At 39.3% G+C, this 25170-nt stretch overlaps 1 protein-coding gene across 1 annotated transcript; it reads left to right on the top strand.

The window, feature by feature from the left end:
* Positions 1–3586: 3586 nt before the first annotated feature.
* Positions 3587–19411, top strand: wsb1 (WD repeat and SOCS box containing 1). The gene is made up of 9 exons (XM_037775525.1): positions 3587–3928; positions 6082–6250; positions 7522–7805; positions 8488–8619; positions 9796–9896; positions 13781–13953; positions 14431–14544; positions 16331–16438; positions 16653–19411. Exons 1-9 carry the CDS (start codon positions 3889–3891, stop codon positions 16813–16815), a joined length of 1284 nt encoding a protein of 427 aa, XP_037631453.1. The 5' UTR covers positions 3587–3888; the 3' UTR covers positions 16816–19411.
* Positions 19412–25170: the final 5759 nt, after the last annotated feature.

The raw sequence follows: 25170 nt of genomic DNA, 5'->3' as shown, positions 1-25170 counted from the left end.
TAGTCCATGACCTTTCACCCAGCCACGTAAACCCTTCCAGATCCACAGTATCGCCGCATATAATCCCATATCATTGGTTTCATAATATAATAATATATAATACTCTGAAAGAAAAAAGGATCAAAGACCCTGAGATCAGTGTCTCAGGGTCTTTGATACTCGGATTGTTGTCTGTTGGGATGTGTCTTAATGAGCTGGCTTCCTGAGTTGTGTCATGTTTTTTGCTGTGATGTGTAAGTGGGTTGATGTTTGATTCTTCTTTTAGGAAACTATTTGATGTCTTCTCCTCTCAGGGAAACCCACCCCAATTATTCTCCTCCATTTAGGTTTTTGACGCACCATAGAAGCACAAATCTTCCGTATAGGAGTATAGGTTATTTCCCTATGCTTATAGGCAACATAAGGACTATTTAGTACCATTTAGAGCTTTCAGTCATAACAGAGAAAGTAATTTATAGAAGCAGTCCCAACAGTTTGGGAAATATCTTGATTTTTCTCTTTGATCACTGCAGATCCACGCTCGATTAGTCTTCCAAACACACCTTATGTGTAGGTCAGAAACATACTTAATCTCATAGATCTCCACATTTGATGCAGCACTAAAGGAAAAATCCACCGGCAACTGTAAGGAACGCAGTATAGCTCACACAGATATTTGCAATGCACGTCATGTTTCAGGGTTTATTTTGTTTATCTGGGTGTGAAGTAGTTATTATTCTGTAGAACTGATCAAACATACTATAGATCACATGATGCCACGTACACTAGTACAGCCACACTACATGTTGTAGTTTGAGTCAAGAGTGTTGTCTTTGCACAGGCTTTGGGGAAATGTAGGAAGTCATTGAGATCTATACACAGCTAGAGCTAAATGTGTTATTTCCTTTACCAATGTGTCTCCCTGTCATTATAATTTCACTATTAATTGTTTTAATGCTTAAGTATTTACAGTGTCCATTTCATTATCCCTCTATTTTAAAGACACCTTTCTTTAATTTGTGTACGCAGTGTGAGTGTGTTTTAGGTGACACACATTTTGAATTCATCTAATAATTTTTTAGTTTTAGTTTTATAATGCACAGTTCAAATGCTAATTAAATAATTCAAAATCAATTTATTAAATTGATTGTAATAAAACACTGTAAAGTTTTTTTTTTCCATGGACAGACTCCAGACTCCATATAAATGAGTCAGGTTGGTGCTGGAATGTATGAAAAGTGTAAGATGATGTAAGGGAGATTTTCTCTTTACAGTATGCATACCCACATTGTGATTTGCTCAGTGCTTCAATGTATGAACTGAAGTGGAGCCATTTAGCAGCATTGCATTGTTTACAGTGCATATGATCTTGTAAGAATGTATATGCCATATCCACAGTGCAGAAACCACATCCTGGTCTAGACCCTGTCCAACCCTTTTATATGGAGCCCGTCTCTACATGTTGTCAGTAGTCATGGGACTGCCAAACAGGAAGAAAACATTGTTAGATTTGAAATTATTTTGAAGGAACTCTACACTTCTGGCTCAGCTACTTTGTCTCTGAAGAAGGTGAAGATTAGACATGTTTGTTTCTCCCCGAGGTTGTGTAACGGTTGTTGGTGATCGCTGTGTTTTTATTTCGCTTTGCACAGAAGTTTTCTAGTACGCAGGACATTTCTTAGTCCTTGATATAATTTCGTTGTCTGATTTGTTTGTGAGTTATATATTTGTAAATACATTAACATGATCATTAAAGCTTTTTCTATAAAGTACAACTTTATTTCACTTTTTTGTTGGTACAAATATCATAAATTATAACATAACATTTGAGTCAATCATCCAGAGAAAGACAATTAAATCATTGTTACTTTTCATCTCTTCAAGGTTTGAATAACCCAATTTCTATTTATTTTCATTTTACAGTTTGTATCTTCCAGGATATTTTGCCCATTTAGGGTGTAGATATGAAAAAGTAAAATGTTGTTTTGTTGTTGTTTGCAACCTGACATGCAGGCAGACAATAAAAACAGCTAGTGTAGTCTGTGGACTGTAACGTTAACCAAAGTAACTAAGCAAGAACATTCATTTAATCCTGGCGATATGTAAAAACTAAAGGATGCTGTTTTCAAAGTTTCACTGTTTTCATTCTGTTATTGATTTGAACAGTTAATGTTTTTTTTAATCTGTAAAATAATAGAACAATTCAGGTAAAATTACAGCAAAAACAGCAATTTTGCATATGCATAAGTACATAGAAAGTGACAGATAATAACAGCTGCTATCCTCCAAAAATGGCAGCGCCGCCCCAGAATGCACTGCGATTCAACTCCCTATAGAAGGTATTTTTATAGTGAAATGCACTTTTTTTAAGCTATTTTAATTTCCAGTGACATTTCCAGTTTAAAATGTAAACCTACTGTTACTGTTATGTTTTAGACAAGTTAAAATGTATCATTCAGTGCATATCTCGGTCACAGCTTGATAACTAAATATATGAGATCCATATCAAAAATGTTTAATTATTTTAGGCTATGTGTTAAACAAATACATTTTTGACTGATACACCATTATTTTTAATCTTTAAAATCTGTATCTGAATTTCCTGGGTCCAGACCTGCTTTGAATCCGCCCACTCCTGCAGTCCAGCCAAGAAAATTGTATAATATGATGTACTAATTTACTACATAGACTTCTAAAAACTTTCTTTTATGGGAAAGCGTTTTTGAGTGATTAATATGATGCTGGCTTTTATCATCCCTCTCTGGCCATTTTATTCTGCTTTCTAATTTGTATTTTACCCCCAGATGTTTCTTGTTTTTATGATCCCTCTGTTGATTGTATTTTATTCTTTGCTGATTTATTGTTTTTTTTTTTTGGGGGGGGGGGAGGTTCTGAAAAGCACTTTGTAACCTTCTTTAGAAAAGTGCTATATAAATAAAGTTTATTATATATTATTATTATTATAAATGCTTCAGAATAAAAAATACTTTACAGGCCTACCAGTTGGTGGCAGCAATGTGCAATTTTGTTGTTTGTTGCCAAAGGAAGAAGAACATGGATATATATATAAAGAGAAGATAATAATGCACTATATTCACTTTTTTAATAGTCCTGTATCACAGCTGTTACCCTGCACTATATTCACTTTTAACAGTTTTCTTCATCTCCTTGTATTGTTATATCTGGTATATTTTTTTTTGTACTTTGTACTTTGCACTACTAACTTTTTTACTGCCTTTTTACTAACATGTTTTGTACTATGGAATTTCCCTCGGGATCAATACAGTTACTATCTATCTAGCTTAGTTATCTATCTATCTATATAAGAAGAGGAAAAAAATGGTCGTGTCTAGAAGGTAACCCGTAAATTACGGAAATCTGATTCGACGGCTGCAGGAACTCTCGCGAGACTCACTGCCCGACGACCTCAACGTCATGCCTAATGTCTAACATCTCGCGAGAGATTCCTCCAATTTACTGGTTCCCTTTTAGACAACCAAGGGGAGGCGTTAACATGGATGTGGGCGTTAATAGTATTACCATGGCAACTGTGCTGACGTGTAAGGACGTCCCTCCCATGTCACTCCTCCTTTATATATGGAAATAGCTCGGTAACATCCAGTCAGAAGCCATCGCGTACCAGCAGGAATCCTATCGAAGTCGACGGAAGGGAGTGCTATAATTACGTGTTAAACAGTTCTAGCATAATTATACATTTAAACCGTAAAACTAAGCGGTATTTGTCGACGAAGCGAACGGAAGAGAAGACGGACTCTGACAGACAGACGTTAGAGGAGGAGAAGAAGAAGAAGAAGCCGTCCAACGCTCCGTTTTACTCGTTTTCCTCTTTAATATCTTCTCTTTATCAGTTCCTGCCTGGCTTTCTCTCAAGTCTGTGCCCTTATTTAGATGGCAAGCTTCCCAGACCCTGTAAACGAAAATGACATAGGTGAGTAAGAAATGACAAATGAGTCCAATGTTGTGTACAAAGGTCTTGTGTGTGTGCGTGGAGCTGCAGTGTTTGTCTGGCTTTAGCATTACGGCTAACGGTAGCTTCACGGTGTATAGAGAGCTGCTAGCTCACTTCAGGACTGTCTGGTTAAAGTGTAACGTTATGCACCGTCTCAGGTAACCATACATGCATTAATAATAATAATATTAATAATAATAAATTAGACTTATATGGCGCCTTTAACAAACCAAAGGACGCTTTACAACATCATACTAATGAATAACACAGAGGAGAAGCAATAGCTGAGTAATTAACAGAGTGATGTGAATGAAGAGTCAGCTGAGGACATAGTCTGGATGAACACGTGTGTTGTGTTCAAAATAAAATAGGTTAATGTTTAAAAAATGGATGCTCTTCTTCTCTCTGGTTGAACCACCATGGTTCAGTCTCTTGTTCCCTCCCCCACGCTCCTAGTGACTGATTCATAATGTTGCCTCACACACACACACACACAGAGAGACGGAGGTTACGTGCCCACGCGCAGCTACACATGGCCGTGTAACGTGTCTCATGTAGGCGAGGCAGCTTTATTTGTGTAGCACATTTCAGCAACAGGGCAATTCAAAGTGCTTTACATAAACATTCAAGAACAAAATGCAAAATACCATTAAGACAATGTCTCCCTGATTTGTGTGCCTTAGGGTGTTGTCTGTGTTTTATTTATTTATTTATTTATTTATAGGTTTTTTTTATTTTTTTTTTTCCATTTAATTAATTATGTTCTTTGTATTTGCTTGTCTCCATTTGTGTTTGCCCTTAGTTCCTAGTATTGTCTGTTTTTGTTGATATATATATCAAAAATGAGGCATGATACACACCCCACAGAAGTATGTATCACTGACATGCATGCACATGCTTCATAATAAAAACAATATTTGAAACAAAAGAACATTAAGACATAATTAAAACAGTAATAAAAACATTAAAGATTAGAAAATAAAAACAAGCTCAAAATAAAAGCGAGGATAGAAGCTGAAATAGAATATAACACACAAGAGTAAAAGCTCTAGTGCAGTATATAAGATCATTATCTGGTTTAATAATAGGCAGCAGCAAACAGGAAAGTTTTAAGCTTTGATTTAAAATAACTCAGAGTTTGAGTTTGAGGTTTCTCGGAGCTTGTTCCAGATATGTGGTGCCTTAAAAACTGAACGCTGCTTCTGCATGTTTAGTTCTAACTGGGGAAACTAAGCAGACCTGATCCAGACGACCTGAGAGGTTTGGATGGTTCATAACATAGCAGAAGATCAGAAATGTATTATGGCCCTAAACCATTTAGTGCTTTGTAAACCAGCAGGAGTATTTTGAAATCAATGCTCTGAGAGACAGGGAGTCAGTGTAGAGACCTCAGAACTGGACTGATATGATCCACCTTCTTGGTCTTGGTGGTGTTTTTAATGTTAGTAAAGGGAAATGTGTTGAATTCTTCAGTTCAACATTTGAGCTAATTCTGTGTTTCCTTATTGTCAGAATCTATAACTCTACTAATACCATACTGCAATTTAAAAAAACAAAAAAAAATTCCAATTTATTTACACTTGGGCATGAAAATATGTTAAAGTAATTTGTTATCTGCAGACAACTATACTTATGTATAAAAAAGGTGCTGCTTGTGTGTCTGAGAATTGTTGTGAAATTGTCTATCAATCTGTTAGTTGTGTTTCTGGAGTCTATAAGATTTACATGGGAAGTGTTAGTTAAAGGTTACTTTTCAGATCTGACTATACTATACAAGTCAGTTTTATTTCTATAGCCTAGTATCACAAATTTGCCCTCAGGGGGTCTTGCATTGACCTAGGAGGGCAAGTATAGGTCAATGCATCATTGTAAGAGGTCAAGTATGGCCCAAGACTGTGGATATATAGAGTATTCCCTATTAGTTTATTTTGTAAGCGGTTTCTTCATTTTATGACGTGCTGTTTTTGTGCCGATAGCACAGTTAACCAATCAGATTCCTGCAGCAGTGACAAGCCCACTGCAGCCAGTGAATAAGTTACTTTGGGATGACTGGAATTCCTGTGGGTTGGCTCGAATAAGACTGAATGTGTTAATAAGTGATCCTAACAGTGTAGTTGTTGTTTTTTCACCAGGTAAGGCAAAGTTCATCGGTGAACTGCTGGTGCCCGTTGCTCCCTTCGACCAGAAGTCTGGACGCGAGGCTTGGACGGTAGCCTTTGCACCCAATGGTTCCTACTTCGCTTGGTCTCAGGGGCATCGCATTGTCAGGCTCATTCCCTTGGCAAAATGTCTGAAGGACTTGTAAGTATTTTTTTAAACTGCAGTTCATTTACTACCAGTACTTTAATGTAGCAACCATGATTGATAAAACATTAACATACATATTTATGATTTTGTTCAATTGTTTAGACTTTTTTCATCTGAAAACCTTCAATTGTAAACAGTGTTTAAGAAACCTCTTTAGGTTATGCCCTTTTTTAGGTTTATAGTATTTTATTGTGGAGTACTTATTTTATGTGTCATCCATGTAATGGTTAGGCCTGAATGCAGGAATTATTCTTTTATTATTATTATTATACACTAGAAGCGTGGGACTCAGAAACCGCCAGACCCACAGCAACCAAACTTGGCAGATACATTTAAACGCTTACCTGAAGTCAGGCGAATCACTGGAGTTTTGTGAAACAGCAAATTCCTCTGAGATTATCAGGAAGCTGAACTTGATGTCATTAGTATTATGGCACTTGTTGTCATGTTGTTCTACGCAGACAGTGGGCCAAATTATTTTCACACATGACTTAGCCATACTTTGATAAAGCATACTTTTAGGAGTGCATATTTTACAGTTTGTCCAGATAGGACAAAGTGTGGAAGAAGCAGAAAACATTAGCAGCTGGAGAATGTTACCACTGCATGTTTTGCCGTAAAATGTGATTGCTATGTGCTGTTTTATCTGCAGTGTTTAAGAAAAGTAGCTGTTTAAAAAAACAATAATACAGCCAAATCTTTAGCTACACTGCATGAAATCAAGTCATGATGTAATGCACTCATTTGGTGAATGAGGCACATAGATCTACATACTGTATATTGTTTTGGTGCAGATCTATTTACTAATAGAACAATCTAGCCATTTACTGGCCCTCAGTTTCCCATTCCGCCTTACACAGAAAGCAGAACGTACACAAAGAGGTGCTCCTCAGTGCCAAGGACATGTGGCTTTTTTTATCAGCTGCCTTTCTGCTTAACAGGCTCTTTTTCCACTCAATAGCGCCTTGTGACTCTCAGAGCCACACTTTGAAATTGTCTGTGGAACAAGTGCTTGCTGTCCCAAAACAGCAGGCCGTGGCTGGTTGGCTGCTTTTTTTGCAGTGGCAAAAAACACTAAACTTGGCAGTGGAATAGTACCTCTGATTTATGACTAACTTCCATTACGTCATTGAGGTAAACAACGTTACCTCGCTGTGCGGTGCTGGGGGAAAACACTTGTACCATGCCAACGTGGCCGAACTGCTCACCTGGGCTGTCTCTTGTTGACCGCCTCTTGTATCTGTCTCCATTCTCTGTTGCTGTAGTTCAATGGGCAAAAGCGGGGAGGCCACCAATGCCTTGAGCCCCCGGTGTTTGTCTCTTCAGAACAGCGCCGAAGGCCAGGTAATCCCAGCGGCCGACGAGCCCCGCGAACACACCATCGACTGCGGTGACATCGTCTGGGGCTTGGCCTTCGGCTCCTCGGTGCCAGAGAAGCAGAGCCGCTGTGTTAACATCGAGTGGCACCGCTTCAAGTTCGGTCAGGACCAGCTGCTACTGGCAACAGGCCTCAACAATGGTCGCATCAAGATCTGGGATGTTTACACTGGTGAGGACACATTTTTGTTAATTAGAAGTAGTTTCCCTTTTCAGCTTCATTAGTCGGTAATCAGACCAAGTATTTCAATTTAAATACGGTAAATGGGTGTCACATTTTTGGCAGTCACTTGTTAATGTGTACAACAGCAGTGGGATTTTGGAGGCACTAAGTTGAATCAACACTATCTGAAATCCATGAGGCTATAAGCTGATACATACTCCAAAGGGAGTCTTGTTTGGGCAGTCTGAAAGTAGTAAAAAGGTTGTTTCACATTATGGGTCTGCTTCCTTTTGAGAAAAAGAAAGAGGAAGTTAATAAGAAACAATTTGAGGATATACAGCACTACTTTTGGTATTGTGTCATCATTGGCACACTATCAATAAATAGGTATGAGTAGGTATTTTGAGTAAACAAACCCAATCTTCTCATTGGAAGAAAGCCATGGTTTAGTTATGGCATGTGTACACTAGGGCTGTCACTTTGTATTTTAAATTACAACTTTCGTTCGAATGTGAGTAAAAACGTAATATTCAAACAGCCTGTAGGTCTGCATTGGAACTGGAATGTAGTTCTTGCCGTGCCTATAAACACTGTACCACTGACAGCTCTCAAACCTGACTGAGGAGTAGTTGCACTTAACTATGGATGGCTTTTTCATTAATCCCCTGTTTGATTTCATGGCTTGCTGCAGGAAAACTGTTGCTGAATCTGATGGACCATACTGATATAGTGCGAGACCTGACCTTTGCACCCGATGGCAGTCTCATGCTGGTCTCTGCATCCAGAGATAAGACCCTCCGTGTTTGGGACCTCAAAGATGATGGTATGTGGATGAACTGTTTTCATTTTAGCTCAACTGTCTTTTCTTTTCTTTTCTTTTCTTTTACTTCAAAGCTGAAGCAGAACTCTGGGACCTTTTGTTTGTTCAACTCAGAGCTTGCTGTTGGCAGGGGAATACCAGCCAGTTTTGAAAAGTAGGCAAAATATCCCGGGGCTATGGCCAGCCTGTATATGTGAAAAATAGCCCAGCTAAAGCCTAGTGTATTGGTCGTATTTATTCTTGTTTTATATGCATAGGGAAATACAGTTGCACACAGACATTATGATAGTCCCTGATCTGCTGTATGGTCCGCATGAACCACAAAATACATCCCTTCAGGGCTACTTAAAACAACACACTCTCCAGCAAGCATTCACAGATCATGTGCATAGCGCCTGGGCCATGCATGGTTGATGTCCCTTTACATGGCATTAGTGGTGTGACCTACATTTCTTCTTCATGGGTCAGTTAGAATCAGTTGCACATGCTGCTAGTTCTTGGTTGACTGTTTAATGAACATTGTTATCTCAACTCAAAGTCTGGTGATAACATGTATTTTGTTTATTGTCACCAAATCCCATTATTGGAAAATGAATCCGCTGCTGAAAATAGTCCCCAACAAATGCACAATTTCCTCCCGTTTGAGTAATGTTTGCTAAAAATGAGTGACCAGCTGTTTTTAGGTAATTATTGTGGCTTCTTTAAACATGAAACTATATAAAGTATTGAGAGACTAACGCAATTTTTGGTTCATGGAAATTGTTAGCAAAAGAAAAATACAGAATCAGCCCTGCCCTATCCTTTGTAGTACAGTCCACAAGACGGGTATGGTGCTCAAATAATATCTGTGGGAAATGTAATAAATCAAAATAAGTGACTTATTATGTGGCCATCCTGATAGCTAAATGATTTAAGTGCATACCACATGGCCTCTGAGTCACTGGCTCAATTCCGGACTGAGACCTTTGTTGCATAGCCTACCTCCTCTCTCTCTCTCTCTCTCTCTGTGTTTCCTGTCTGCCTCTACTTTATACTGTCTGGTGTCAAATAAAGGTAAACACGGCAAAAGAAAAATCTTAACGTGACTCATAATGTGTGGTCTGTGAAAGCAGTGTAGCGTTGACAGTAAAGGACACGGCGTACTGCTTCAACTGAGATAATGTTGTTTGTGTCTTGTAGGTAACATGGTGAAGGTTTTGCGGGGGCATCAGTACTGGGTGTACTGCAGCGCCTTCTCCCCTGACTCTTCCATCCTGTGCTCAGTCGGCGCTGGCAAAGCAGTACGTACACAAGTTCCTTTTTACTTATTTTTGATTGTGATTGCTAGCTAATCTTTGTTCAGTTGCTTGTGACCAGTCATGCTGAATCAACTTACAAATCAAAACACTTCCCATCTGCCCTGCCCTCCCATTTCCACCTTAGAACAAACTGTGCTCAGTGTCATGATAAGTTGTGCCACCCTCATCTACTAGATTCTGCTTTTGTTTGCAGTGGGGGGAAAAAAACATAACAGGCTTTTGGTGTTCTGAATTTTGCATGCAGAGCAGACAACTGTTTTCACTATTGTTGTATAGCTGAAGTAAACTTGTTTCATTATGTAACTCAGATACCTCCTAAAAGTATTTGTTAGGGGGGGGGAGACTAAACAAAATCTTTAAATCAATACAGCAGGGGAATCTTACAAATATTTTTTTAAGTAACTTCCACAACAACACTCTTGCCAATTTAAAAACAATTCTGACCTCTTGCATAATATCAAAGGTCAGATAAGATAAAAAAAAAAACATTTTCTTCTTTTATTCCCATATTTCTGCAGCCCTTATGGCAGACATGTTTCTGGATATTGATTCCATAGACTGGCCGCCATTAGTTCACCTTATCTACAATGTTGCAGCTCTAGATCAATCTGAACATGGTTGTGATAGTAGACATGGTGGTCGTTTTGTTAGATTGTGTGTCCCTACAGTGTGTGTCTTGCTCTCCCTGTCACAGGTGGTGGCAGAGCTCAGTGTGTGATTGGTTTTGAAGGGAGCGCCGCGCTGACATTTTGAGCAGCCGGTGTAAACCGGGGACGCACAGTGCGCAATGCCCAAAGGCCTGGCCAGGGGCAGCCTGGCACCGATCTGTACGTAGGTGCTGCTCCATGTCTGTCTACCTCTGCTGTTGCAGTTCCTCTTATTTATTTCAGGTTCAAACTGTCATTAAAGGTGTAATGTGTAAAATCTGGCCAGAATTTTAGTTTAAAACGTTAAAAAAAAATGAACTAACATTATCAACAGAAGAGGTTACACGGTCGACCTTATGCCAAAGACATCTATGTATTGTGTTGCAGAGATATCTACTGAAATGAGCATGCTAACCAGCTAGCCCCGGCCCGTCTTGTAATACCACTCGTGATAGTGAGTCACTGTGGCGGACAAAGAAGACGCGGACAAAGAAGTAGAGTTGTCCTGGGGGCTTGTCAGTCTCGTTGAAGGTACAGGGTCCGTGTACGCTTTGTTTTTTTGTTTATTGGATTAAATCCAAAGTCGCAGAAACAAGAAAAACTGATTTGTATTTCCTTCTGGGAAAGGAGTAATCTGGCAGGGAGGTTGTTTTCTCGTTTTTGCCACTTTGGATTTAATCCAATAAAACAAACTATCAAAATGTCCACGGAGCGTACAGCCGCCCGTCAGCCCCCGGTTAGTGGCACAGTAAACACAACATAGGCTGACGCCACACCTATAGATTATAAGATAGCAGTGTTATTTTGACCAGCTCTCAGAGTTTCAGAAGTTGGAAAATGTTGCATGTTCTCGCCCTGCTGTTAGTTAGTAGTTGGCTTATTTATATAACTGATGACTATAAATTTAGAAGGACCAAGTAGTAGAGGTGAAATGCTATCCCCCATTTCTTGGGAGCATGTGGCCAGATGTTACACATTGCACCTTTTTAAAGTGGTTATTAAATACTCCTTCTATCCCCCTTCACCCCCCACCTATCTCCCAAACACACTACCCCCCCCCGCCCCCCCCACCCCCCACCCTCCATCTTTAAATAGCTCCGTCCACTTTCTGCACAAGCTAGCTTTCTCTTTTGTTACTAGGATTTCTGTTACTGTCAGTATAAATGTTTCCCTAGTACCATACAGTGTAGCATTTTAATGGAAAGTCATAGAAAATAATTCAGCCAACCACAACAGTTTAAAGGCCCAGACACACCAAGCCGATTTCAAAGAACCATTGCATTGTTTCACGTCGCCTATGTCTTGGCTGAAAAAGTTGCACTCAAACACACCTGACAAAGACTACAGCCACTCCCAACTACCACGTACGTTCTGCGTTTGCGTGAGAGGAAATAACTCTCCACACCAGGAGGCGGCGGTAGTCTGTATTCGTCATTCAAAAATGGAAACCGGAAGACCGAGGACTGCGGATATATACAAGCCGTTGTTATGATACCTTCATGAAATAAAGCAGCATTTGCTGAACATTTTCACGCCACTCTCACAGCTTCATTCCAGATGGCCATGTTGATGTGTGTTGGAATGATCAGATGAAGATGAAAAATTGAGAAGAGCTTGACTTTACTCGTTCGCTCGCTTTCCTCACTTCCGTTTCTCTTTTTGTGCGCTGATTTGTTTAAGCTGAATCAGCTGCGCCACCGATTCAACATGCTGAATCGATCATAAAACAGTGCAGGACACACCTCAAAAACTAGGCTGACAGACGCTCACCCGAGGCCCAAAACTGGCCGACGGCCGACCGTCGGCTTGGTGTGTCAGGGCCTTAACAACAACAGCCTGCTCCCTCCCTTTACTGTCCATGTTAGCCAGCAGCCTCTAATACTTTGCAGATGTTACAGCAACCCCTTATGTAATGGAATTATTGTGCAGATTTCAGACTAATTTAGATTTCCAATAGAGATATTTCTTGTGCCTTTTGCAGAGCACTTGTTTCCTACAAATGTCCGCTGTTGCCTTAAGGCAATCGACAAATTGCCCACTTATGTGGCAACTTTTCCATCTGCAGTTCTTCTGTGGCTTTTTCTGCTTTTCTAAAAAGCATTTGAGTGCTTCTGCTTTTGGCAGCAACAGTGGAACAGTGATAAATTATACTGCATTTCATCCGCATTTTTCCATCAGCACACTTTGTGATGAAAAACACAGCTTAAGAATCCAACAGAGAAAATGATGCTAATGTTTTTAACTTAAATTGGGACACTATAAACTGAGGAAAGTAGCTAGTACAGAGAGGAGTAAAACCAAACAGCTCAAGAAACTGAACCATTAGTCTGCATGTGACTGTTTTTATGTAGATCATTAACTGCATTTGTTGTCAAGTAGTTTTTGCAGCACTTTGAAGCATTTTCATTTTTTAACAATAATAGAGTGACAAGGTGCAGAAGTTGTATAACTGGAGCAAAGATATTAATACTAAATATTCTGACCATGGCTGACTGTTAAAAAGCAAAAGGCTGCAACAGATGATTACTTTTCTACCAGTGTGTATGTGTGTGTGTGTGTGTGTGTGTGTGTGTGTGTGTGTGTGTGTGTGTGTGTGTGTGAGAGCATATGTGTATTGTGCCAGAGGTATCAACCTTTTGGCCATAAAATATTCTTTTCTCTTGCAGTATCTGTCTCTCCGTAGGCTTCTGCCGGAGGTGCGAGCCTATTGTAAACACAGTGAACTAAAACTCTGAAAGGGGAAACCAGTGGAGTAACTTTAGGTTACCTTAAGTTACTACTTGTTTCATTTTCTCTTTTTTTTGTGTAGACTTTTTTTGCTAACATAATAGAAGTATTTATTTCGTACATTTAATAATGTATTAAAATATGTATATATTTAAATTCTGATGTTGTATTTTAATACTATTATATAAAGATGTTAGCTATAATTGTCAATGTATGAGTAGTGATTGCATTTTGACATAGCCTTGCTGCTTGTGTAGCATGTGCACTTTGTTTGTTTGGTCTGGTTAAAGGTTACAAAGCATAACAATATGACACTGAGCATAACTTGAGTATAACTGTTTAATTCTGTTTTAATTCATGTTGCTTAATTTAATTGCTAAATTCTTTAAGTGCATATAGTAATGATAAGTTTAAAAAAAAAAAAAAAATAGCACATCTATACTCCGTCCAAATCATTCCATGGGCTATAACAGTCCTCTCTTCACATTGCAGGTGTTCCTATGGAACATGGATAAGTACACCTTGATCCAGAAGCTGGAGGGGCACCACAATGATGTGGTGTCTTGTGAGTTTTCACCAGACGGGGCGCTGTTGGCCACCGCCTCTTATGACACCCGGGTCATCGTGTGGGACCACCACAAGGGCACCGTCCTGCTGGAACTTGGGTAAGAAAGAATTTCCCAATTGGGGATCAGTAAACTGTCCGTCCACCGGAATATTTCCATTTGCCAATGACTACAATACAAGTATTGTATTTTGGGGGAACTTAAGGTCCACCTACTAGCTTTTTCTGGAGCTTTCATACCTCAGGGTTTTCCTCAGTGGATAAGTTTGTCTAACAGTGGTCACAAGTGGTAATTACAGGATCATGGTGAATGCTAAAACACAGCAATATCTATTTATATCTTGGCTTACATTAGCTACTGGTCACACTAGACCACATAAGGCTGTATTTATAAAACCCCTGAGTGTACTGAATTGACCCAAACTGTGTATTATTGCAACTATTTTCAAGAGAATAAATTAATTTCTCAAGTCACAAGTTATAAACTTCTTATTTGTAAATGGTTGGACAGCCTCACCATTTTAAAACGGTGAATACTGATGCTGTTATTAAGCTCCTACCTTTCATCTTTCTCCAGCCATCTCTTCCCTCCTCCATCACCCATTTTTGCTGGAGGGGCAAATGACCGCTGGGTTCGCTCTGTGAGCTTCTGCCCTGATGGCCGCCACATTGCCAGCATTACTGATGACAGGTACGACACTGAATGATAAACTAATATTCCTTAAACTGGTTATATGCCATTTCTTAACTCAACTAATTGTGTTTTTACTCGGTTTAGTGGTGGGGGTCTCAGGGTTTTCTTTGCTTTAAGAGGAACTGATCTTTTCTCTTTAAATGGGGGATCTTTTAAAATGAAAATGATGAACATGTTGACTTGAGCATAAACCCTGAAAAAACATTATCACATAAAATATCTGTCTTTTTCGCTGTCCTGGGATATTGTGTGTCCTGCTGTCTGTTCTAGGAGGTTAGCTATATCAGCATGAATGTTTCAGCAGTAGATAAACAAGTGCACTGTTTGCAACACATATTTCAACGTGTTCAACTTCTGAACGAGAAGTGATTTCAGTACAAGTCTTGACAAACCCACACGTTCAGCTGTGTGCCTCTCGAGTGGATGTTGGTACACTAAAGCATTTTTCAGTGCACATGGGCTGATATATAAACAGCATAGTGCAGCAGAAAAAAGCTTCACTGTTTACTGCGGTTTGTTTTTAAGTCTTGCTGGGGAGTCATGAGTCTTAAAGAGGACTTGGGAGCACAGAGCTACGGTATGCTGGTCTGTTTGGCCAGGGTCACATGACTGTCACAAGGTAGCTATTAATCACTCTGATCACTGGCTGGCCGAGTGCTGAAATGTTGGCAGGAAATATGTTAAGAGAGGCAGGAGGAAGCACTGCAAAATGGCGGTTGTGGAAAAAAACAAACCAACTCAGCCCTCCCACTGAACACTCTAAATATTTCAGGGAAAAGTCATAATGTTTTGACCAGCAGTGTGATTATTTTAGGTACCGTAAAGTTAGAAAATACAAGTAATGAACAGATGCTAATTAATAAATAACTGTATGTGATTTTTTTTTTTTTGCTCCATTCATAGATTTTTTGCTCCATTCAAAGATTTATCAACAACTTGCCAGATTACCATACAATTTAGTAAACTAAGAGTCCTAAGATCTTCCCAATGTTTTATAAATTTAATTTATAATCTCAAAATGTCAGTTTTCATCACTAGAAATCTCATAATCTAAGAGGCAGATTGGCAATACATTTTCCTGATCACATTCATGCCATCCAAGTAATAATCCCCTTTGATTTGAATGACCCTATAGCCACGTTCTAGCACCACCTCCGGGGGAAAACTCTCAAGTTGTGTGCAGACAGAAAGGGAAGAAAATGTTCACATCATTTGTGTGAATTGAAATGACCTCTGGACTATTACAGTCTGTGTTTATTCACCCTAAACAGACAATGTACCAACTGTACAGACGTTGGCTGTGAACTAGCTACCAACGTACACACCAACCATCTGTTGGAGTGTGTGTGTGTGTGTGTGTGTGTGTGTGTGTGTGTGTTTGTGTTCAGCTCAGTCTCTGACTGTAAACTCACTCATATCTCATCAGGATCTCCAGTTCTGTTATTTCCCTCCAGTCTCTCCTTTATTCCTCTCATCTTTGTACGTTTAAGTGGCAGGTTCAGAAAGCCCCGGGGTAAAGCATCAAATTAGTTCTGATGTGATATGATTGACAGCTGCTCTGAGTGAAGTAGTTGCAGAGCTGGTGGCTCGGGAATTGTACGACAGAGGAGATGTAACTTCCCATAACCGTCACCAGTCTGTGTAATAGAACATGTGTTAATGTGCTAACGTAGCAGCTAGGTGGCTCTCACGCTAACAAGCTGCTCGCCTTGTGATACAAATACAAAGTTTCCTGCATGCAGTGTGGATTCTGACAGCAGTGTTTTTTTCTGTCTCTGCTCAGGCTGGTTCGTTTCTGGAGCATCGAGGAAAGAGCTCCTCAGGCCATCGCCTCTCTCTCTAATGGCCTCTGCTGTGCCTTCTCCGCTGAAGGAAGTGTCCTTGCTGCTGGGTAAGGCTCTATTACATGTACAAACACCCACCAATCCTGAACATACAGATCACATTACCTCAGTCGCACCTTAGTGACCTTATGATAGAGGAGCCCAAGGAAATCAGTTCTCCATGTTTCATGTCAGCTTGCTGACACCATGTGCAGGATGTTTGCATTCTTGGCTATCTTTAGTTTTGGTTTAGAAACTCACTGTGCTTTTTTTTTGTTCTAGGACTCGTGATGGTAGTGTGCACTTCTGGGAGTGTCCTCGTAGCGTTCCCAGTCTGCAGCACATGTGTAGGATGTCCCTCCGCCGGGTGATGACCACCCAGCAGGTGGAGTCCCTGACCATCCCTACGCTGCTCTGTGACTACCTGACCTACAAAGTCATCTAATCACCCCCTACCCACCCACCCACCACCACAGCACCAACTGAAACAACTGTCCCTGCCGCAGCAGCAACAGCATGCTGGAAAACCAATGAATTATTTTCTGAAAAAATAAACAGTTTTTCATAGCACTTTGTTGAACAAACAAAAGCAATCAGGAGAGGAGGAAAAAAGGTTACGTTTTCCTGAAACCCCAGAGCCATGTCCTCGTTTCAAACCCCCCCCACCACCACATCCACTCACAGAAGAATATTGTGTTGTTTTCTAAATATTTATTTTTGCAAGTACTTAAGTCAATAATTGTGTTGGGGGCCAGTGCACCACCCATGCCTGTAAGGGGCAAGTTATTTCAGAGGCCTCCTATCCCCCTCCATCATATTGGTGAGGTGTACCTGTAAGTGTTCAGCTCCTCCTCTTCAGCTCCGGCTCTCCACCAGGTTCAGTAAACTCTTCCAACCTTGTGATGATCTTTGCACCGGTGTTTGCTCTTAATGTCAGGATTGCAAGTAGGTGAGCTAAAGGGAAGAGACAGGTGGGATGTTTAACAGATGCAGGGTTTTTTAAGGCCAATACTCAGATCTGTGAACTACTGATATTTGTGGACGTATAGTATCTTTACAGTGATAAATCATCCAGGCAGATATTAGGTCATTGCAGATATGTCGGTATTGGCGTATATGTCGGCCGGTAAATGACAAGACATTGAAGTACATAAATGCCAAAGATATTTTTTTTTTAAACAGTATCACCATTTTGTCCACCAGACGGTAGTGAATTCTATTTCTCAAACTGCAAAATCTTCTGCCCATCACATTTCTTGGATTGCAATTGTTACAAAAACAAATTTATGGGAACTGATATTTCATTATTGGATCATTTTTAAACTCTCAAATATCAATATTTGTAGTGGCCTCAAAAATCCTGTATCTATTTGATTGGTTTACCAGAGAAGTACCTTAGAACCCTGACTAAGGATGTCTTCATTCATTTGGATTTACTCTATGACTGTGACAGCTTTACGGCTTTACATCATTGCAAATAGTTTTTTGACCAGTATTAGCACTATGGTGTAAAGTTTTATGAGTAGGTCACCATTTTTTTTACCTTTTTTTTTTTTTCTATGGCGTGCATAAGCACCCAGCAGGGTGACAGATTCCTGCTAATGGCCTTCACACTGCTTCACTGATTTTGATTGTTGGTGGTGGTAATAATGCACCAAGAAACCCAGCAATGTACCACCAAAGGCAGGGAATAAGATCGGTAGTGGATGTAAAACAATACAGGCTCCAACATGTCTAAAAATAACCTTTGCAAAGGATTAATGAGGAAGGAATGCATTCAACAGGTATACACACACACACACTGTGTTGTGGTGACAAACACTGAATGTAAACATAACTTTGTTTACACGAAAACTTCAAAGGGTACCTTTTTGAAACCCTCCTTAAATGGCCCCAAAAATGCACTACCAAACTATCATGTCATCAGAGCTTCAGTGAAATTGAAAACCAACAATTAGTCCAACCCTGACTTCCAACATGATGCAGGTGCAGCCCAAAAAAATGTCTTGGACTGGCGACATAAATGTCATCAATATACTTGAATTAACTTCAGTGTGTGCCCCACCCCCCCCCCCCGCCCCAAAGCCTTTTGAGACCAGTGTTGTTGGATGGTTTCACCCTAAAAAGCAAAGCACCTCTGCTGCTGTACACAGAGTTCAATGTGATATGTATGTGTGTATATATAAAATTGTATCATATCTATAAACAAGTTAAGTTTTTTTTCCACTTTTATCATTTATATCCAGTTCTTCTGTTGGAATATTTTTGTATTTTTTCTTATTTGTTCTCCTTTTAAATGTGAAAATGTCTACTAGTAACTACACGTCTTACTGCTAAAGCCCAGAAAGAAAAAAGTGTGTATTACATTTCTTTTACAGGTCAGGTTTTAGACTGCGGCAGTGGAAGTGTTACTTGCGCCCTTGTCGCCAATAATTCCAGCAAAACCCTGAAAGTAATCAAAAGCTACCAACCAATCAGCTGCCTGCCTCAGCCATCTCGGTGTTAAAAGACCTTCATGTTCACTCTTGATAGAAATAAATGCTACATGATAATCCGCAATGACCCTTAAGATGGAGCATTCCTAGAATCATCCGTTTCTCGGTCATTTTTCAGTTTGTGTGTCAGTGGATGTGAGATGTGAAGAAGGGAAAGTGAGCTTTTTAATGTCGTCCTGTTTGTGTTTCTGTAGTGAGGTGGGGTGCAGAACAGCTGCCAGCCGTTCTTGGAAACAAGTTCTCTGACAGTGCTAATGCCAAAGGATTCTCCTTTTCAGATCGCTTATGAACTCTTTAAGTTTTCTGCTAAGATGTGTAGAGGGTGTCTCATGAATGGGTTGCAGTGCTTAGTTCTCTATACAGAACCTTAACAGGGGGTTTGCATTACATGATGTAACCATTGTGATTGGAAAAACACAGTCCTGCCTCAGTGAGATGCAGTATGAAGTGGCAAATATATCAAATATATATATGAATGTATAAAGATTTCTTTTCTTGTATTTTTCTTGTTGTTTTTTAGTTCCAATAAAGGCTTTTTGACAAAAATAATGGTGGTTATTAATTTGTGAGAAAATCTGCAATGAGCCTTCAGACAATAGACGGGTTTCGGCAGGGGGTGTGTTTTTTTATTTGTTTATTTATTTATTTTTTTAAGGTTTCGATGAATCCCTTTTTTCCTCTTGAGTCCACATACATTAAACTGCATAAAATAATGTCTAAAGTCCCTGAAAACCTGGTTTCATGTGTTTCTCTATAACATGAAATATTTGGCGATTAATATGCAATGATTAAAGTTTGGTTTCAGAAGACAAGTGGCGTGACATTTTAATTGAAACATTGGAAGCTCTGCTTTAATTGGTGCTCGGAAGTTCATTATTCCAGCTGAGCCTGAGCCAAGTCATTCCTAGAAGTAAGTAGAGCACAGATAGGGAGTGTCTTCGTAGATAAGTGGTTACAGTGACAGCACATAACCGCAACATGTGTCTTGAGTGATCTGATCACAAGAGGACAGCTTTAAGTACAGTTGTGAACACACTCAAGACGCATTGAGTACGCATTGAGATTGGATCTTTCAGACCACATTCAGAGGTGGCCACATTCTTTTAGCAGTGTGTATGCGAATGTGTCCTGGGCTACATTAAGAAGGACCACCTACAAAAAAACGAAAAGAAAAAACTGCAAAACAGGAAGTGACTGATTGTAATTGCCTGCCTATAATACCCATAATACTGGATCTATATTGGATATCTATTGTACATAAAATATATTGCTTAGTGTAGTGTATTCGCCATTCAGAATACCAAAGACAGTTCTTACATATTAAGTTCAGGAAAAAATTGGAAAAAATCATTGTCTGCAATATAAATGCAAAATGATTATAGATTATCTTCATGATTGAAAGCATGCTTTGTTTTCTTGGAACTATAATAATCAAAATTCTACTAAAATCTTTTTTGGTTCATTGATTGTAGACACAGTTGTCTTACACTCATTACTTTGAATATAAAAAAACATTAGCTTTCATATGGACTCATCTCGTAAACATGTTAAACACCACCCCATTTGAAGGCACCACAGGTCATATCTACTGTTTTATATATATGCCTCAGGGATCCTCCCATCAGCTGAATGGAAATCTACCAGCATCTAAAACACAGAGACACACACTTCTATCAGCTGAATGGAAATCTACCAGCATCTAAAACACACACACACACACACGCACACGCGCACACACACACACACACACACACACACACACACACACACACACACGCACACATACATACACGCACGCACACACACACAGCTCTGTGCTCAGTGTGCACATGAGCTGTGATCGGGTTTATTATTGACCTGGAGGACGCTGATACTGAAGCAGAGTGACAACAGATCGGAGCTCAGCTTCTGTCTGTAGAGGGAACTATTCATCAACTGAGAACTAAACATCTAAAGGTACCATATTATAAAAAAGTGAAATTTTCCTGTTTTTTTTATTATAAAGCAGGTTTAAGTCCTATATAAATACTGTGAAAGTATCGAAACACTCAATCCACAGTGAAATACACAGCCCGTATTCAAAAACTCTGCATTTGAAACAAGCTGTCAGGATTTCTGCCCATTTGTGATGTCACAAATATACAATATTTAGACCCTTTACACAGATTTAAGCGTAAACATTCTAAATGTGTCCCAGTTTATTCCTGGTTGCAGTGTATGTGAATGTCATCAGCTGACAGGAAGTACACATGGACCCAAGCTGTTGCCTAGCAACGCAATTCTGTTGCAATTTCGTCGCAATTCCGTTGAAATGCGTTAAAACGGAGCGTTTCAGTCAGAGGGGTAAATACAGGCATTTTCAGGCCGACAGTATGAGGAAAATAAAGTCTTTTTTTAACATTACAGCATGTAAACATGTTCTAGTAGAAACACAAAATACAAGTGTGAACCCAAAAAGGAGCACGATATGGGACCTTTAATACACTAGTTGCTAAAACTCTTCTGGCTGCGAGCACAAAAGAGCTCATTGACACGTTAACTGAGCTCCAAACTATAGGCAGGGCATTTGAATAACTCAACAGCAACGTCTGTTTCCAGACATCACAAGTGTTTCTCATCATGCCTCACTGACCTGATGATGAACAGAGCAGTTCACTGGAACTCATTTATGTGTATTTCTTTGTTCGGCACATTTCTGACAAGTCAATTGAAAAATATAGTATAGAATCATTTTGAAACCTAAAATATAAGTTCTCTCTTTCAGTTTCTGTTTATTCTCTCAAAGGAGAACACAGGATGTGATCTACAGAGCAGATAATGTGCTGTAGCAGACACAGAAATGTAATTTGATTTCAGTAGAACTTTAAATATTGAGAGTGTGATTAGATGCACAGTGCATATCTAAGCTACATTAAGCCTATACATTATAGTTAGTAAAGAAAATAAATGTTTGACGGCTCTGCTGCAGAACCTGCATCACATTTGACATTTAGTGCTTTTTCCACTTTGTTTAAAAGTAAGTGCCACGAGTGAAATAATCCAGTTTAATCTGTGATATGTCTTTGTGATCTCTGTTTCATCATCACGTGGCTTCATGAGGATCTGCAACTCTGTGAAAGAGAGATTTCAACAAGCAAAGGAAGTGAGTCATCGCTGTGTTATGGGCTCTCGAGGACAGGAGGGTGGAGCAGCAGTCAGCACGCAGACGAAAAACTAACTGCAGTTAGTTTGTACTTCAATTCTTCATTTACTATTAAGTAGAATGACGCATGGCGAACCATTAATATTCCCCCGTGGATCAGAGAGGAGCTGTGCTGCGAAGGAGGAATGTGTTACGTGTCAAGACTGTGCACAGGAACCCGTTCGAGGCCTAGTTCCTCCTCACAAATACACAAGCTCATAAAACACACAACTGAAATTCAAAAGAAAGATGTTTCAATTGTGCATCTAAAAGGACACACCTCAGCATCATGGGAAACATGTGATGCTGCGGACCTTTTTAAAGTTTCTCTGATGTACAAAACATGTCATTTCACAGCTTGCGTAGCTTTTTTTCTCTTCCGAGTTTGAGGCAAACAAGAAATAAAAATGTGTTGTGTTGGCAAATAGTCCCTCCACCTCCCCTGGTACTCCTTCAGCTTTACAACCTGTGGCTGAAAGACCAAAACAAAGCACGTACAAACAGGCTGCGGACAGAACACTAACAAGAGGGAGGGCGTTGGCCCAAGCAGAGGATGCAGTAATCCTTATAGACGCTTCATGCTACTGGAACATTCTAAGCTCTGTTGGGAGAAATAACAAGACGCTCAAGATTCCTCCATAATACATAAAGTGGAAGACGTCACAGTGGTATAGCAGCTTTACACAGTGTTCTTGCTCATGAGAAAGCTACTCAAACCACACCTCAGCTAAGGGGAACATACCATCATTCTGCCGAATATCTTTATATCCTTTGTCCCCCCGAGTCATCAAGCTGTACAACACCTCTCTGGGGAGGAGGGGGGTGGGGGGACAAAAAGGACAGTCTGCAGGACAGATAATGCACACAGTGCACTTTAATAGACTTTTTTAATTCTGCACACCACAAACAGCTCTACTCTGCACCTTTTGTACCTTTTTACTAATATGTTTGCACTATGGAACTGTGATGCTGGAAACTTGAATTTCCCTCGGGATCAACAAAGTTACTATCTATCTATCTATCTATCTATCTATCATATTGTCATTTTAATTGATTTCCAGTAATAAATATATACATATATTTGCATAAAGTAGCATATTTGCCCACTCCCATGTTGATAAGAGTATTAAATACTTGACAAATCTCCCTTTAAGGTCCATTTTGAACATGTATGGGTGCACCATGCACCAATTGTTATTTTCAGAGTTTGGATTAATATTTATATTAATATATATATTATATACATTATATTTATAAACAGGATAAGGGCACGGTGAAGACCTGAACACCTTCCCTCTCTGCTAAACAGCCTCGTCCTGCTTTAGAAAAGTACGCAGTTAAAACAACCAAAGAGCTAATAGAACAATAGCCAAGCACCATGGAGAAAGAAAAAGAAAAAGAAAAAAAACGCAATACAGATAATTGCATTAAAAGGTCTTAAAAAATATCAGAGAAACTCATCTCTGATGCAATACTCACAGGAAATAATTTGCGCAAAATTCATCCAAATTACTCCTGAATATTTATTCAGAATTTTTATTTACAATAGTTTGTTGCATAATAGGCATCCCTGCAGGTCTACCAGAAATAACAGCGATGACAGGGTTATTTCAGGATAAACAGTAAATAACATGAATAGAATTGTGTGTGATTTGATTTGTGCTTCTCTTGAAAACTTTACATATCGTTGACCGTCTGTCGGTGTCATTCGATATCTCAAGAATTGGAGGGAATTTCTTTAAACTATGGCTCAAACGTCAGATACGGATGAACTTATTTGATTTTGGTGGTCAGAGGTCAAGGTCACTGTGACCTCACAAAACACATTTTCAGCCATATCTCCAGAATTCATGTGCTAATTATGACGATTTTAAACAAATGAGTAAGAGGATAAAATTAAGAAAACGATGCATTTTCAACCCTCATCTGCTGATTCATGCTCCATTCAAACCTTACAATATTCCACATCTTTCATACATCATTAGTATTATTCAGCTTTGAAAGCCAGCGATGTATGACAGACAAGAATAATGTTATTACTGTGACAGACAAGAATGATTCATTTTCGGAAATAATTCATTTACTTAAAGAAAAGCTAATTTCTTTGTTGTTTCAGTTATTACTGTATAATTTTCAGGACATAATGTTATTTTTCTAATGTAAATGTGTATCAGTACTGGTCACTGGTAAAACTTTGCAGCACATACGCTAGTGACAGCAATCTGCACTGTTGACTGCACCTAATTCCGCCACCAGCAACCTTCACCGCTGCCTCCACCTGCAGATCCTTCCAGACACTGCAGCCCAAACCTCCACCTACAGCCATCAACCTGCACCTCTGCCTCCAAAGAGCTTTATAAATGGCCACATGGTGGTGCCATTTCACTAAAAACCACTGGTCTCTCCACCTTTAAGAAAAAACAAGTAAAAAACAAATTTAAAAAACATAATTACGCGTTAACGCAAATTAATTTTAACACCACTAATTTCTTGCGTTTTTATTGTTTATTATTTATTGTCGCGACGTAAATAACGCTCCAAAACTATGCTAAATTTTGGTGAAGGAAAAACTGGCATGTCCATTTTCAAAGGGGTCCCTTGACCTCTGACCTCCAGATATGTGAATGTAAATGGGTTCTATGGGTACCCACGAGTCTCCCCTTTACAGACATGCTCACTTTATGATAATCACATGCAGTTTTGGGGCAAGTCATAGTCATGTCAGCACACTGACACACTGACAACTGTTGTTGTCTGTTGGGCTACAGTTTACCATGTTATGATTTGAGCATATTTTGTATGCTAAATGCAGTACCTGTGAGGGTTTCTGGAAATTATTTGTCATTGTTTTGTGTTGTTAATTGATTTCCAGTAATACATATATACATACATTTGCATAAAGCAGCATTTTGCCCACTCCCATGTCCAATTGTATTAAATACTTGACAAATCTCCCTTTAAGGTACATTTTGAACAGATAAAAACTGTGTGATTAATTTGCAATTCATCGCGATTAACTATGGACAGTCATGCGATTAATGAAGAAGAAATATTTGAATAGATTGACAGCCCTAATATTATCATGACAAACATTAAGGATGTCTAGAGATTAGGGGACAACAAA

This window comes from Sebastes umbrosus, chromosome 7 (assembly GCF_015220745.1).
Source record: "Sebastes umbrosus isolate fSebUmb1 chromosome 7, fSebUmb1.pri, whole genome shotgun sequence".
Taxonomy (NCBI): Eukaryota; Metazoa; Chordata; class Actinopteri; order Perciformes; family Sebastidae; genus Sebastes; species Sebastes umbrosus.
The sequence above is the reverse complement of the archived record's forward strand: the minus strand, read 5'-3'. Positions and strand labels throughout refer to the sequence as shown.